Raw genomic sequence first — 16,723 nt, forward strand, 5'->3', positions numbered from 1 at the left:
AGTTTCTTCATTTCCAGACCAAGCATGACACGGGATTGCAGTAAAGTACCTCCTGTGTTCTTTGTGTCTTATTTGATCAGTGTTGCTTCCTTTTTTGAATATCAAGGTGGACTACTCCTGACATCAGCACATGGGCACGTGTTGGAAAAGACCCCCAGCCCTTCAATTTGTACATGTTCCGAGGCAATAACCCCATCAGCAAGATTCATCAGGTCAAAGAGTATGTTACAGGTAACAAGTCAGATCTGCTCAGTTTCTTTATTTGTGCCAACTCACCACAGAAGCCATCTCAGAGCCCTTTACTGTCAAGGTTTCGAAACAAAGTTCAAAAGTATAAAAGGATGGAATGTGTTTTGTAATTTCCAGATCTGGTTAAGTACTTGAAAAACAAACTGTAACAAACCATTTGTTTTTAGATTGTATTGTAATCCTTTTTAAATATAAAAATGTAAATTTCTGAAAATAAATAAATACTAAGGCCTCATGCGCACTGGCTGATGCTGCCCCAATGCTCTTCATGACCTACAAACCTCTATAAGAGCGTGAGTGGATCATAGTACAGTTGGAAAACCTCCTTTAATATGTAGATCATGATGCTGCTACACTCTTAGGCCCGGTCGATGTTTTTATTAATCCCTAAAAGTTGTTTATTGTTTCAGCCTTTGTCCACACAGAAACTGTTTTAGGAGCCCCTAAAAGGTACATTTTAAAATTGGGTTTCAGAGGGAAAAGGTGTTGAAACGTCACCCTTGCATTTTCATGTAAACCCTAAACACAACCTTTAGAAAACTATGATGTCATAGTCCTTCCTCTAATGTAACCTACAAGCCCAAGAATGCACCACTGGATGGATTTTTATGAAACACTCAGAAAGTAATCATTGGATGTACATCTACTCCTCTTTTTTTTTTTTTGGAGTCAACCCAATTCAAGATGACCAAGCTAATGAACCTTAACAAACACAAAATGACTATAATTTGGTTAATTTTACAGATGCAAAGCTGAACACTAACAGATCGCACATCTTGCAATGTGATTAACATTGTGCAAAACACTATAGCAAATATTTGACTAAAATGACTATAACTTCATCATCTCTCAACATCAGCTGATTTTAGTTCAAAACTAGCATGAAAGGCAGTAGCCATTGCTAGGCCTTTAATCTGCATTTGTATTTAAAACCTGAGGTCATTTTTTTAGAAAGCAGTATACTGTTCAGCCTCTTATAGAGTTGCACATTTGAATGACTTAAGTAATTATTAATTCATTTTTAGACAGTTCTCTTATACTTTAACTGATCTTTTTGTAGAAAATACAACCTAAAAAATTTTAACACTTGCTATGTTTCTGTTGTAACAGCATCTGGTTGATCTTGCTGAGTACTTGTAGCAATAGAGTCATGCTGTCATTAAACACATACAAAGTATATTTGATTTGTTTTCACTAATATATGCTGCTACCTGCAAAACGCAATCCCAGATCAAAAGTTTTGTCCTACAGCATGCCCATTATGTGAAAATCATTCAGACTTTTTTCTATTTTCCACATTCCATTCTCTGCAGATGTCAACATCTGGTTGGTTACATTTGGCTTTCATCTCCACAATGCAATCCCAGGATTCCCCATTCCCCAGTTTGACCTGACAGAACCGTCACTGGAGATGAAAAAGAGCCAGCTTTGGGATGACCTGCCGGTAAATCTTTCATGTGCTTTTGCAGTTCAGTGAATAAGAACTGACTTATCTGTCACTGCTTACTTTAAACCTTCAAAATAAACTGCATGGATCCAGGCAGCATATGACTGCACTGAATCCACTTGTGAATTTGTTGAGGCTCAGTAATGTGTAAAACTGTATAATTAATTCCTCAGAGAGCAAAAAAAGCAAGCTGAAATCTGTTCATATATTTGGCAAACCAATGTTTCTTAAAAGCTAATAAAACACTTGTGAAACCTATTATTATCACTAAAGCTGATTTGTTTTCCTATTGGTATTAACGAAACTAAAGTTTCATAATTACACAAATTACACAATACAGTTGCACAAGGAAAACAGGAAAACAAAATATGCAGACAATAAGAGAAAATGTTAAATAAATAAAAGATGGAAAAATATATCATCTACCTATAAGTGATTGGGTGTCCAGGGCAACAGGTCCAGAAAGGAAACCCAGACCTCCTCTCCCCACCAGTACTCTCCAGCTCCTTCTTAAGGATCCCAAGGTCTCTTCAGGCCAGAGAAAATTATAATCTGTCCAGTGAGTTCTAGGTCTGCCCCAAGGTCTTCTCCCAGTGGGATTGGCCTGAATAACCTTCAGAAGAAAGTGTCCAAATTAGACACATGAACCACCTCGGTATTTAGCAAATATTCAGACCCCTCTAGTGACTCATTTTCAAAAAAGGGGCTTTTATCTGGTGTTATTGGAGACTTTTGGGGTCTCTGACATGAAAGTATTGTTTGTTCTCATTCTTCTGAGGAAGCAGCCCCTCCCCCATCCCAAAGCTCTCACAGGCTCATAAAATACTAACAAATTTATTTTCATTTCCTTACACTGGTCTAGGTCTGTTTGTTTTCATTTCTAAAGTGTGCTAGATTAAATCATAAACATGTCATAAACATAAACATGCTGAAGTGGATACAAAATGATCTGAGGTGGTAATGATGTGGGTGGAGGAGCGGCCAACAAAATAATGTTCACAGCCAAGATTGTAACTTTGCAAGTCATGCACAAGAAAACAGGTTGTGATTTTCAAACACCAGCCATTTAAAAAACTGGTCGCAAACATTCAGAATTCTGTGAGACTGAAAAATACTTTTTTTTTTCTCAATTTTGAATCATCAACTCCTTTTACTGTACTGGATCTGCTCCACACATTCTGATGACTTACATGTTGATTCTGTCCAGTCTATTTCAGGTGTCCAGCAGGAGGTGAACCGTCAGTCTGCTTCCTTCCTGTCCTTTGAGCGTATGCCAGAAATCCAGCTGACCCGCCGGTACTCAGACCACACCAGACCCTGGTTGTGGTTTGCAACTGTCAGGTCTCTGATTGGAAAAGGAGTGATGTTTGCTGTAGTCCAGGGACGTGTGGTGACCAATGCTTTAAACATTGCCAGTGAGGACTGCATCAAAGTGGCTGGGGTCCTAAACAATGCCTTTTACCTTGAGGATCTACATTTTACAGTGGAGGGACGAGACACGCACTACTTTATCAAAACCAGTCTGCCTGAGAACGACTTGAGTGCACTTCGGCTCACTTCAGGCAGGAAGTCACTGGAAAATGGAGTGAACGTCACAGTGTCCCAGTCTACAACTGTGATGAGTGGAAGAACACGTCGCTTCGCTGATGTAGAACTGCAGTACGGTGCTCTGGTGCTCCACGTACGCTACGGGACCACGCTCGATGAAGAGAAAGCTCGAGTTCTGGAGCAGGCGAGGCAGAGAGCGCTGTTGAGTGCCTGGGCTTGTGAACAACAACGAGTGAGAGATGGAGAGGAAGGAGTACGTTTGTGGACGGAGGGGGAGAAGAGGCAGCTGCTGAGCAGCGGGAAAGTGTTGGGTTACGATGGCTACTACGTCTTGTCCATCGAGCAAAACCCCGAACTAGCTGACAGTGCTAACAACATCCAGTTCCTACGACAGAGTGGGATAGGGAGGAGGTAACACGGTGTGAAGAAACTCAAACGTTTCTACCCCGGACTGTCAAAGACTAACTAAGGGTGTATTTTTAACACAAAATGGATGTCACTGATTGAACTGTTTCAAACTGCAAAACTATCCACTGGCTCTCCTTTGATTTTTTCTTTCTGTTTGTTTGAGGTTGTTAAAGTAGGATTGTAAAACTAATGAAGATCACTTTAACCCAGCTGACCTGAAATATGATAAAGCTACAGTTGTGACTTTTTATGAGCCTGGAACAGAGGTTGTTTTGACCAATGCCTTCTCTCTCTTTTTGTCTCTCTCTCTCTTTGTCTTTTATTTGCCTTCAGACAGGCTGCACGCATGTCCTTCCACTTCAGTGTGTTAGGCTGGGCCAACCTGACTGCAGTTTTTGTATTTGCTTCTTAAAGACTTGGATAAAAAAGAAAATAAATATAGTTCGGATGGCCTACTTAGTGTCTGAGCAGCCATCTCAAGCATTTAAACAGCTGTAAACTGTGCATCCCTCCCAGATATTGCAGGTGACATGTCTTTGTGGGTTCAGATGGGTCGAGTCCTGTCTTATAAGATTTATTGTCCCATGGCTGAGGCCATCAAGTGGAACGGTTGTGGACTCTCTCTAAGAGAGACAGGCACAGTAATGGACTACAATTTGTACAAAGAAAAACAAAAAGAAATAAGACTGATATTTTTTGTTTGGACTTTTTTTTATATATATAAACTTGCATTTGCTTCAGACAAAAGGGTATATAAAAAAAAAAAGCGTTTACATATTATTACCTACATGTATCACACTATTACTACTATAACTACACTGTCACCAACACAAAGGATCATGATATGAACTTTAAACTTTGTGTTGTGTTTCTTTTTTCTTTCCTACTGATATCAGTGACCTGTTTGATCAGTTCTACAAGCACCCCTCGCCGTCCCCCTTGTGCTGGTCCAAGGTCTAGAAACTCTTCCGGACCACAGAGCCACAGCTGCTTTGACTACATGGGGTCTCTTGTAGACCAAGTGGGCCGACCAGTCCTGTAAACTCCCTGCAACCCAAGTCCTTCACTTCTACAAAACATGACTCTGCTTCATGATGCATAGACCTTGTGGTTTTTGTGGGTCAGAGGTCGTAGTGCTGCTTGCAATAGAAACATGTTGTCATGGGGGTGTTGCTGTAAGTAGCAACAGTTAGTTGCTTCTGTCTTTGTTTTTGCTTGTTTCTTCTTATGGGGACGACGCGTCTCTCTGAGTGAAAATAATTGATGAAAAGTGGATGTGGATATTTTCTCCTGATTGTGGGTCTCTGTTTTTTTGGAGGACTTTTCTGTGTGTACATGTGTTTACAAAAAGGTAGGAAAGCAACTTTACACAGAGGTAACATCATATGCTGCCAGTCTTTTAGTTTTTCTGACAAGTCCACAATGTTGTGTGGCTTTACCTTTATTTCGAAGGTTAAAAAACTCCATTTATCCGTACATCAATATTAGTCTCAGAGAAAGTAATTTATGTACAGTGTTTCTACAGTAAAGAATAAAAAACCCTTGAAATCTTTGTTTTATTGTGTTGTATTTCTTAACTGCAGCATTGCAAACTATTATTGTTTGCTGCTACGAAAGGGGAGGTGATCATTTAATTGCCTGTGTATGTGTGTGGTCATTTGTCTGTCATATTATAGTAAAACATTTGATGACGCACTAAACAGATTTTAATGAAACTTTCGGAAAGTAATCATTGGATCTACATCTTAAACTGATTAACTGTTGAAGTCAACCTGATTCAAGATGACTGCCACAGCTAACCAACCTTAGTAAAGAAAAATGGCTATAACTGAGTCATTTTTACAGATTGATCTTAAACCAGTCTTGAAGCATTTTTATAGTATGGTGAGGAGCATGATCCTGCCATCAAGGATTGGTGCCTCCATGCTGAGGGTTAGTCAGCAACAATGTTTACCAGGCATTTCACATCAGATCAGGTCTAATACTGATGCTCACATACTCACTTTAGATACTTCCAACAGTGGATGCAGCTCACATGGACAACTTTTGCAGACCAGCAGCTGCAGTAGCAGAGGTGTTATTCCCAGCAATCCCTATTTGACCCTCCGTAAAGCTGCCAGTCTTTACTCTTCTACATTTTCTGCCTAAATTATTTCCACTCACTACCAAGTGTCATTGCAACAAGTTCATTGTTTTTTCATATCAGCTCTCAAAATAGCTTTGGTGTTAATCATATCTTATTACATCATTTACATGTTTTATGGTTTGCATTTGTTTAAACAGGGTTGATTTTGAAATTGAAGCAACTTTGTGACCTGTCTAAATTAGCTTTTTTTTAAAATAAAAACAGTAAACAGGTTGTGTGATACAACTTTTATTTTTCCTAAAAGACAGACAGCTGATATGCTTTAAGAAATGATACAAAAACAAGTGTTTTTTAGTACAAATACAGATAAGTCTACAGATCAATAAAGAGCCACTAATTACCTTTCATTATCCTGTTAAAACATCATAACAGCTATCAGAACAAGCAAGTGTTTTCATCTTAGCGGCAGGTAGTCTGTTTGTACACATGTATGAATGTGTTTCAAAAGACTTTATTAGCAAATTAAAAATGTGTAAACAAAACTACTATACACCCATTTTAGACCCTAAAGCTGTAGGGAGAACTTTCTAAATCAGTAGTTTAAATAGAGAAAAGAATGATTTGTAGAAAACTAAAATAAAATAATATGACCAGAGAAAATGCCTTTTTACCAACAGGTACAACAGGTCTAGTAGTTTAACTGGATAAATGTAACCAACATTAGGAGCACTTGTTTCTATTGCAAATGAAACTAGCACCAGGCTGGAGGGTTTGCAAATCAGAGCAGTCTTTAAAACATTCACTTACAGAGATGGTACCACCCAGAAACAGACGTGAAAAAATCCAGACTATTTGTATACAGGCCTGGTGCTTTTCTAAACCTAAGGAAAGGTTAAAAGAAAAGAAGAAAAGTAACAGAAAAAGACCCAAAACCTCAAGATGCCACCGTTAGGGTTTCTTCAAGCGCTTCTTTAGACAAAGCACAGTCAAGAACACCACAACAGGTAGCTTGGCTCTTTGTTCTTCTTCGTTCTGCAGGTTCCAGCGTTAGCCGTTTGACTTGGTCGTGTTGTCAATGAGTCCAGGGTCATTAATGGAATTAAAATTAATGATAATCTGAGACCTCTTGGCCTTGAACTGCCTGCCAAAATCATGGAGAGAAAATAAAAAGATCAACACAACAGTTTGTGATGCACAGAAAGTAAATAAATAAAAACCTTATGGTGAGACAAGGATACAAGTTAATCACTTAAATCAGATTTTTTTTTTTAATTGGACGTCATAAATGCAGTACATGACTTTCGGTTGGCCTACAGGAGGTTCTGGCAAACCATCAAAGGTTAGAAAACAAAAGCCCTGTAGTTGCTGAGGTATGTAAAATGCTCCTTAGTGGCAGGGCGCCAGGGATGGACAAAGTAGAAATAAGAGAATATAAATATGAGTAAACTACTGACACATTTTTTAAAATAAATTCACTTAGCTTTGCCCAGTGAGAAAACTAAAAATGCACATTAAAATGATCTGTGGACCCTAATCAATGTAATCTCCTCCAACTATGCTTGTGCAAATATGAACAAAAGCTGTGCACGAATATTGTAGCAGGAGAATAAATAACTCTTTTATTAGTTTCAGTTTGATGGCTCCAGAAAAGCTTCATCCTTTATCTGCAGCTAATTTGTAAGAATGGAGGATGAAAGGGGAGGGAGACAAATGTAGAGTCCCATTTGTCCCACTCTGTCTCACTCCATCTTCGCCTTCAGTATTGGGTGATGATAAAGGCAGAAAATAAGGTGGTTTGGATGTATACCTGAACTGTACTCCTGCCATGTGGAGCAGCCTTCTGGAAGCAGTCATTTCAGGAGTATCATGGTACTTGTCAGACAGATACACTACTTCTTTCAGACCTGAATAAAGTCAGGAAGAAACACAATGAAACAGAAACAGGTTAAAGATGCACTTAAAAAAAAACTGAACAGTTTGTTCTCTAACTTTAAACTTCATCCTGTTCAAATGTACCTGAACAAGTATAATATGAGTCTCAGAGCAGTTACACAACCTCATTAAGCCATTAAGGTTTGAATAGGAATATTTTTATTAACAGTCACAATTACCAGCTGGCTGAGGCAGACTACAGACAACGTGTTTCATTATGACAAAATTACAGAATCTGACTACATTTAACTGAAATGGGATGTAGTGACTCGAACTGGATAAAACTGAACTGCAGGTAAATCAATTTTAATCTGACTGTAATGAGTTGAAATTGAATAAACTGAATTGCATATAATTGGGTTGAGATGACTTCATATGAACTGATACGGTAAAAATATCAAAAGGTAATTGAACACAAACATCAACTAGAGCGGTGGTTCTCAAACATTCTATAAGTACTGCCGTCTCCAGCAACAAGAAGTTCTCCAAGTACCACCATTAAAACAGTCGTACAAGCTTATTTTCATTTCCAGCACAAAGAAGCAAACTAGCCAATCCCCTAATGCTGTTTTAAAGATGCTTCCATGCATTTCTTGCACAGAACAGGACTATACTATGATATTCACTTTTCCTCTGCTTCACAACAATTTGATACAAATGAAAAAGAACTTCAATCTAATTTCTTCACTTTTTAGCATCTTTTTTGTTAGCAGGTCCTAAAGACACTTCACTGGTGCTGCTGAAGTAGCAACTAGCACATTGGATCACTGGCATCCACTTTAGTTTCCACAAGGCTTCTCAAAAATAGTTTCTATTTAAAGCAAAGATTGTATTTTGCTTGAACCGCTCATCTGATTTTGCTATATTTTTGTGCTTCCTGTTAGCTTGCAAAAAGTATAAAAAGTGAATAACTTTGCTGAAAAGAGCTGAAGAGGCTGAAACTGAGTTGTTAAAGCTAAAAGAAGCAGAGCACTAGATAAAAGTTACAAGAAGAAAAAAGCTAGCTTAAAGGCAACTGGGTGCTGTTGTTACTTATAGGGATTCTCCTGAGACTTCAGGAAGAGAGGCGCAGTTGAAGAAATGCTCTGGATGCCGTGATTGTTGCGCGGAGTAGGACAGCTGTTATCTGCCGGAGATTTCAGGCTTTACAGCACCTTCAGCTGAGGGACAGACAGCAGAAACGTTGCAGGGTAAGCTAACGCTATTGTTTATATTCCTACCGTTCGCTCTTTATGTTTGCATCTGGTCACACCCATGACCAATGAGTGAAAGGAGCTAAGCTTGCGCCACCCACGAAGCAGAGCCAGCCCGGCTGGCCCGACTCTGAAGCAGGGACCAAAGAAGCAGGGCCAACCTCAAAAAAATGCAGATGTAAACGCTCACAAAGCGAGCCAAGTAGCGTGGAGCCGGGACCTTTAGGGTCCGTGTGAAAGGGGCATAAAAGATACGAGTGCCGAAATGCGAGGCAAAAGCTAAAGTTAGCAAAAGTGTAAAGTAACAAATGTAAGCTAATAGTAGCAAAAGGTTAACTAAAAACTGAAAGTAGAATCAATAAATGGACAGGACCTGGTCTAATTAAAACATACAGCTTGTTGAAAAATAATAATATTCAATTTGTTGAGAATAATTAAAAATAATTTAGTTCCTTGATAACTGTAACTACAGTCTGCTTATCTCAGTAGGCCTGCTATGTTTAGATATCAGCTGATTATTCAATCCATGGCAGGGGTTTAAGTTTTTTTTTATATTTTTATTAAGCCATTAAGGTTTGAATAGGAATATTTTTATTAGCAGCTGTCTGAATGCTGAAGTGATAGTTCAGCTATTTTAAAATAACTGAACTATGATGAGTTTAAATTATTAAATTCTGAACGATCCACATTTTTTATTTTTACTGTAGTTTAACTGCCCCAAAAACTGTACGAAAAAACAAACACAAAAAGGAAATCAATAGTGTGAATTCTGAATCAGCATTAGGACAATCAACATTCAAATTTTGCACTTAACCCCCCTAATATTAAGACAGAAATGAGCCCATTAGACTTCCTGTACCGTGAACTTTATGCGACAGCGATCAACACTAACCTGCCTGGATGATGAGCTTGGCACACTCATTACAGGGGAACAAAGCCACATACATGCTGCATCCTTTCACATCAGCACTGTTCTTGTTCATGATGGCATTCAGTTCGGCGTGACAAACTGTGACACAATAAATGGGTAATGTTTAGAAACTCTTTCATCAGCTGTAATTAGTTTGTTAAATTCACTTCAGCTGCAGCATCTTCATTTATACAGATAATCTCATTCTCAAGAGACCCGTTTCAAGTTTACCCTGTTTAGGTGTGAGTAGCTGGTAATATTAACAACACTAATTTCAAAACACTGGATTGGTGTAAAATGTAAATAACAACACAATGCACAGATTTGCATTGACAATGGAAGGAGAACAAAAGGCTGTAAAAGTAAATGGTACAAATAAGAAACAGCTGGAGGAGCATTTTGCATCTAATTAGGTTAACTGGTAACAGGTGAGTAAGAGGACTGGGTGTAAAAAGAGCTGAACCTCTGAAATAAAGATGGGCAGAGGTTCACCAGTCTGTTTAAAAAAACTGTCTAAAAATAGTGGAACAATTTAAAAAAAATGTTCCTCAATAAAAAACTGTGAAGACTTTAAATATCCCATCATCTACAGTTCATAATAATCATCAGAAATCTCTGAGCTCAAAGGAAAAGGCTGAACATCAGCATTAGATGCCTGTGATCTTCTGGCCCTCAGGGGCCGCTGCATTAAAAACAGGTCTGATTCTGTTCTGGACATCAGTGCATGGACTCAGGAACACTTCCACAGATCATTGTCTGTAAACACAGTTCACTGTGTCATCAACAAATGCTGCTTAAAGCTCTATCAGGCAGAGAAGAAGCCAGATGTGAACACCATCCAGAAACTCTGTTGTCTTCTCTGGACCAAAGCTCATTTCAAATGGACTGAGGCAAAGAGGAGAACTGTTCTGTGGTCTTACGAATCCAAATTTGAAATCCTTTTTTAAAAAAAAAACGACTGATGCCACATCCTCTGTACTAAAAAGTAAAGGGACACTCTTCTCAGTGTACAGTTCAAAAGCCTGCCTCTCTGATGGTATAGGGGTGCATTTTTGCCTCAAGCACTGGCAGCTTACACATTTGGAAAGCCACCATCAATGCAAAAAAGTATCCACAGGCTTTAGAACATATGCCACCATCCAGACAATCCTTTTCAGGGAAAGTTTTGCATATTTCAGCAGGACAATGTTAAACTATAAACTGCTTCCATTCCAACAACATGGCCTCATAGTGGACGACTCCAGGTGTTGAACTGACATGCCTGCAGTCCAGGCCTCTCACCAAATGAAAACATTTGGTGCATTATAAAAAGAAAAAAAGAATCCAGTTAATACAACCCAGGAATGCTGAACAGTTACAATCCTCCATCAGAGCAGAATGGGACAACATTCCCTCTAAAACCTCCAGCAGCTGCTCTCCTCAGCTCCTGGATGCTTACAGACTGTTAGTAAGAGAAGAGGAGAGGCTTCACAGTGGAAACATGGACCTGGAACAACCTTTTCTGAGATATGATACTGCCACAAGACTATTTTTTTTCTAAAAATGGAACAATGTCTTAGTTTCAACATTTGATGTTTACTATATTCCACTGTTAATAAAATGTATGAAATTTGAAAATCTTTGCACTTTTTTTTTTTACTTTTACAGTTTGCACAACTTCCCTAGAATTGAGGTTGTATGAATAGTCTTAAACTTTTAGATGAAAGCAAAAGCCCTTCATTAATATGTTCTATACTGACTGTGACCAAACTTTATGAAAACCTTTAATGAAACAAATAAATAAATAAAACTTGTGCACATGTGCTCCTACCATAAGGGTACTTTGTGTTCAGCCGATCATCAGCAGACCTCGACCACGGTAACAGGTCATCATCACAGCCATTGGGCATCCCATTGTACCCAATTCCAACTATTTTATTCTCCGGATTCACTATACATGCACCAACCTGGAGGGCGAGGGGTCCATATCACAAAACACATGAAAACATCATTATGTCATTATGCAGTCCTCTGAATAAAGCTGCATATAGTAAGACACTTATATTGCATTATATTGATTTTATTTGTTTGTAGTGGTGTAGCAAGACCCTCGTGTCATGCCTGGGTCCACGAGAACATGAGATTTTACGACTATACTGAAAAAAAAAAGCTTTTGCCACAAACTCAGCCTCCTGGCCTTTTTCCTGACCATCTTAACGCTCTTCAGATCTTAGAACGGCCCTTCAACTATACATGACCTTACTTCTCATTAAAGCTGTGTCATGTGTTTCAGATTTCTTATCTGAAAACATTCACATAGAAATATGAAATCAACTTTTTTTTTTTTTTTTAAATCGGTGATATTTTTTTAAATAAAAGACTTTATAAAAGACTTGCTCACACTAATGAACACAGAATTAAACAGCTGTGTAGAGAGCAGGAGGACTCAGTGAACTCTAGTCAGATTTTATTCACCTCAAAGTTCCTCTCAAATCAAACAGATTAATAAAAAAAAAAGGTTCAAACTTAATTTTCTTAGCTTCAACAGTTGACATATACCTGTGTAAACTCGGCTTTAGTTGTGTTCTGTTTTTAAAAAACGTGTGTGCGACAAAGACTCTTCCTCTCAGCACAGAGCTGCAGAGGCTGTAGTCTTCAACAGGACGAGCGAAGGAAGCTGCTCTCAACACAGCTTGAGTGAGGTGACCACGTGCTCCTGGTGCCTGACAGGTTTGTTTCACCTGCTGCAAAAAGACTGTATGACAAACAAGTTGAAGCCAGAACAGGACCAACTTCCCCAGTGGTCTTAAGCCCCGCCTCCTCCATGAAACGGGACGTTGCTGTTGGGAAAATTCTGGCTAACAAACTATGACCTCAGCTGGAAACCTGATCCCTGAATGTTAAACACATTTTAGTGAAATCTTGAGTCACATTCAGCTAATTCTGGTACTGAAACGATGGGAAGCTGTGCACACAGTGCATTTACATTAATTGTTATGTTTACCAATTTCTGTTAAAGAAAAAAAAAAGAAAACCTAACCTACTTCTATTATTAGTGTCCTCCTGCTGTTATTTAAGAACAAATCCAGGAAACTGTTTGTTCTGACTGATAATTCAGTCACATATGACAAGGCAAGGCAATTTCTGATGGAATTCTCCCTCTTTATGGACATAATGTTTGTAGACACTTGATTTATATGTAACATATACATTTTTTTTTCAAACAGAAGTGTTAATGTATTTCATGTAAATATAATAATTTTAATCTTGTTGATTTGATATAAAATTGCATTAAAAGCAGAAGTTAAACCTGCAGTAACCTGCCTCTGTCTGCAGGGGGCACTTGTGAGGTCACAGCCTGATTCTTCGGTTGTTTTTCGGTGTTATTGAACCACGAGTAGACCTCGGATCGAAACCTGGAAGTTGAAGCCAGAATGGGACCAGGTTTAACGACCTGCCCCCTCCATGTACACGAGCGAGATATTGCCCTTGTTCCAAAATAAAAACAACTCTGTTAATGTTTTTTCAGACGTTGACTCATGTAGTTCTTACCTTTCTGTTTGTTCAATATTAATTTTCCTAATATATTTAGCTGTAATTAGTCATTTTATGCCTAAAAGAAAGCTCATGTGACACCATGACTGTGTGTGGGAGAGGAGGTGGGACATAAAGCCTTATATCATGAGTGCACAGACCCAAAAATACAAGATGGCAGCTTCTGTAAAACACTTCCTGCTGGCTTCCACTCCCAATGAGAAGAAGGCAGGTTCACTTGGTCTAGCATTATGTCTACGTATTGAATCAAAACATTAGCTTCTAAAAGTAAGGAGCTCTGCACCATCTGTTTAAAATGGAAGATCCTATTTTTATTTTCTCAAACTGGACTTTGATGCTCTGCAGGTTGATTCAAAGACCTTCACGTTTTGATTCAGAGTTTTTAACCCTTAACTTCTCAGAGTGGATCAGCAGAGCTCAGACAATTGCGGTAAATGTTTTTGATTACTTAATATGAAAATTCATATGAAATAACAGAACTTGAATACATTATGCTTAAGATGTACAGACTCATGAGAGCAGGAGGGAGAGACCAGTCATCTCCACCATCTCCAGCCACTATTTAAATAAAAAAAAGCTGCCCATTAAACCGTAAACAGTAGACCTTTGTAAATTGATCTGAATAATCTGGTTAAATAATGACATTCAGATTTTTCTGTGATTATTAAAAATGCATTTATGATAGAATATATTCAACATGCACCTTAATTGTTGGTGTGAGTGAATCTAATTCTGTCAGCCTGCCTCACAACAACAACTTCACTGCAGGTCACTGCTACTAATAAATACCATTATACTTCTTACAACAAATTTGAAAATGTGTTTGAAAATCAGAGAAGCTTACTTTTTATGTTAACTCGTAAGCGTTCATTGATGAGCAGTGAGACAAACCGACTGTAGCTGTTTCCTGCCGCTGTTAACAACTCTTGGTTGGTTTTTTTTAGATGTTTTATCAAACTGTTTTTGTTGAAAATGTTAGATTTCCCAGTCCACTTTACTTTTGTCTTCGCGGTTCAATTTGAAATCCCTCTACTCAGCGGACTCTGCTGATGTAAAGTGGTATCAGAACACTTTTAAAAACGAATATATGCAAGCATATGGTATCAAAAACAATAACCAATTCTGGTATCGGCCCATCCCTAGGAAAGGTTGGTCTGAGGCAGAAGGTCACACAGCTTTAATGAGAAGTTAGAGTGGTGCTTCGGCTATACATGACCTTCTAAGGTCTGGAGATATTCATGAGAAATCAGACCTGAAAGAGGCCAGTCAGCTGAGTTTGTGGCAAAATCTTCAATACTCCAGAAAAAAGGATTGTTTCCTGCATATTATTCATCGTTGAAGTTTTCTTAAAAATATTCTCGTCTCATCTTGTAAGCTGAGTGTACTGTTACACCCTTACTTTTAATCACTTCCTCACATTTTAACGATTGGAAAACTCAGATGTCATAAAGGATTGGGTTTTTTTTTTACTGGCCATCTGATGTAAAAACATATATATTTTTTTAATTTAGCTCTTTACATTTACAAAAAATGCTTGTTTTAGTTTTGTACAAACACCTGTGAGCTGGGGTCTTTGCTCCTTTGTGCTGACAAAAAGGCTACAGCCATGAAATACTCCGGCCACTCCAGGTAATCTTCTCTCTTACGGGTTGTGCCACTGCAAAGAAACACAAGAGACAGAACAGGTTTCAGTGGAAACCTTACACACCTTCTCACTGATATGTATGACAGTGGTTTATCGAACTGTCTCTGACATCTGAATAAAATCCTACCAGAAACACCTTCATGGTGTAAAAATATGTAATTTTACCAAGTGTAACAGCCTATTATGTTATTATCCTATATTTCAATATGCACTAAATCATCAGTTTTAATTTTCCTCTCCTAAAATGAAAGATTGTATAGTTTTAGTTTCGAAGTTTAAAATTTTCTCAAAACTGGACTTAAATCAAAAAAACATGAAGTGATCATTCAGAGCATTCAGACAGATTTTACACACAAACATCACAGGGAGGCAAACCCTGACCAAGAGAATGCTCACACCACCTAAACATAAATGGTTTTTTTTTATATTTAATATGAGCTGATAACATGTAGGTTAGTGGCCATCCAAGACCAAGATTGGACAGATTTAGTTTAAAAAGACCTAAAACGTAAACTCAGCCAGCCTACAGGGGGCTGTTTTGTTTGGGCTTCAACTTCCGGGTTTTGTTCCTGTGTCTAGTTTCCTATACATTCAGCAAACAGAGAAAGGTTAACTCATGTACTCTGACTGCTGCTAGGAATGAAAACTAAAATGTTCACCACCTGTTTAAGACCCTGTCCTCTGAAAAAAAGCGGAAGAGTAAAATGTTGACGGAAACACGAGACACAACGGAAGAATGAAAGCCTCAGTAATACGTGGACACTCCGGTATTTAAACAGGAATGGCATGCTCAAATGTTAAGGTCTGTACGTAAAACGTTAGGAGAGACGTTACCCGTTTATAAAACTGGGTTGTTGCAATTCTTCCATGGTTCGCCGAACACAGCAGCTCTTCCTTTCCTTCAGCAGCGTGTACAGAATGACTGCGGACTAAAGTCTCCCGCGCTTATGATTTTGTGGGTAAAAGAGCCCTGAGTTTTACCTCACAGGAACAAACAGCAGACTTCTTTATTAACACTAACGCTATAATGGACTTAAATCTAAACGTTCTATTTTGTATATAAGAGAAAAACGATTTTCCTACAACTGACAGTACTGGATTACTTCTGTTTCTTTATATATAGTTTGTTGTAGTTTCTCAGTTCAGTCTGCCTTTTTAGGCCTGCTCAGAAGCATAATGTCCCGTAAGGCTTCAAACCCTTCATTCTTGCCTCACTGCCACCTGTTGGACGGAACGGTGTTAATGCTGGCTCTTGCAGACCATTGTTGAGCTGTGGTAGTTTGTTTGTTTGTTTTTCCTCCATATGGTTTTTGTAATGTACTGTTGCATACTTTGTGCTATTTTAATCCTACATATATCAAAACGTTCAGCTCATTCAGGAAAGTGCTATTACTTTTGGTTTTATAACTTTTATACTTATCAAAATATTTAACTTCATTTACAAATATTTCTTTATAAATATTTCCCCCATTTAAGTTCCCCATAGTTCTCTTTGAGCTGTAGATCTGTAGCTGATCTACAGCTCTCGCTGGAGCTGTTCGCAGCCGAGTGTGAAACGGATGAGGATCAGTGCCTCCAAATCCAAGGCCATGGTCTTGAGCCAGAAAAGGGTAGAGTGCCTTTTCCGGGTCGGGGAAGATGTCCTGCCCCAAGTGGAGGAGTTTAAGTATCTCGGGGTCTTGTTTACGAATGAGGGAAAAATGGAGCGGGAGATCGACAGGCGGATTGGTGCAGCGTCTGCAGTGAAGCGGGTGCTGTACCGATCTGTCGT

The 16,723-nt window shown here is 38.6% G+C and overlaps 2 protein-coding genes across 15 annotated transcripts in view; one reads left to right on the top strand and one right to left on the bottom strand.

The window, feature by feature from the left end:
* LOC108245298 (teneurin-3) overlaps positions 1 to 5,204 on the top strand; it is a 401,662-nt gene extending 396,458 nt beyond the window's left edge. For 12 of the 14 annotated variants that reach the window (XM_017432073.3, XM_017432076.3, XM_017432082.3 and 9 more), the window contains 3 exons: positions 107 to 231; positions 1,563 to 1,693; positions 2,904 to 3,659. In XM_017432073.3, the coding sequence (XP_017287562.1) occupies positions 107 to 231; positions 1,563 to 1,693; positions 2,904 to 3,659 (1,012 nt within the window). Of the gene's footprint in view, positions 1 to 106; positions 232 to 1,562; positions 1,694 to 2,903 lie in introns of all 14 variants that reach the window. The other 2 variants (XM_017432077.3, XM_037976307.1) reach the window with 1 other exon arrangement.
* Positions 5,205 to 6,010: 806 nt separating this feature from the next.
* LOC108245295 (deoxycytidylate deaminase) lies at positions 6,011 to 15,916 on the bottom strand. Its single transcript, XM_017432066.3, has 6 exons — positions 15,787 to 15,916; positions 14,865 to 14,964; positions 11,584 to 11,719; positions 9,756 to 9,872; positions 7,546 to 7,642; positions 6,011 to 6,879 (listed from the first exon to the last, which is right to left on the bottom strand). The coding sequence occupies exons 1-6, from the start codon at positions 15,819 to 15,821 to the stop codon at positions 6,786 to 6,788; spliced, it is 579 nt and encodes a 192-aa protein (XP_017287555.1). The 5' UTR covers positions 15,822 to 15,916; the 3' UTR covers positions 6,011 to 6,785.
* Positions 15,917 to 16,723: the final 807 nt, after the last annotated feature.

Source organism: Kryptolebias marmoratus, linkage group LG6 (assembly GCF_001649575.2).
Source record: "Kryptolebias marmoratus isolate JLee-2015 linkage group LG6, ASM164957v2, whole genome shotgun sequence".
In the NCBI taxonomy this organism is placed as follows: Eukaryota; Metazoa; Chordata; class Actinopteri; order Cyprinodontiformes; family Rivulidae; genus Kryptolebias; species Kryptolebias marmoratus.

Bases quoted from the DNA above. Each gene is read 5' to 3' on its own strand.
- LOC108245295 (XM_017432066.3), bottom strand. From the start codon at position 15,821: ATGGAAGAATTGCAACAACCCAGTTTTATAAACGG. The intron at 14,965-15,786 runs GTAACGTCTCTC...GTTTCTTTGCAG, and splicing joins CAACCCAGTTTTATAAACGG to TGGCACAACCCGTAAGAGAG. The intron at 7,643-9,755 runs GTTAGTGTTGAT...GACTTTATTCAG, and splicing joins CAAGCTCATCATCCAGGCAG to GTCTGAAAGAAGTAGTGTAT.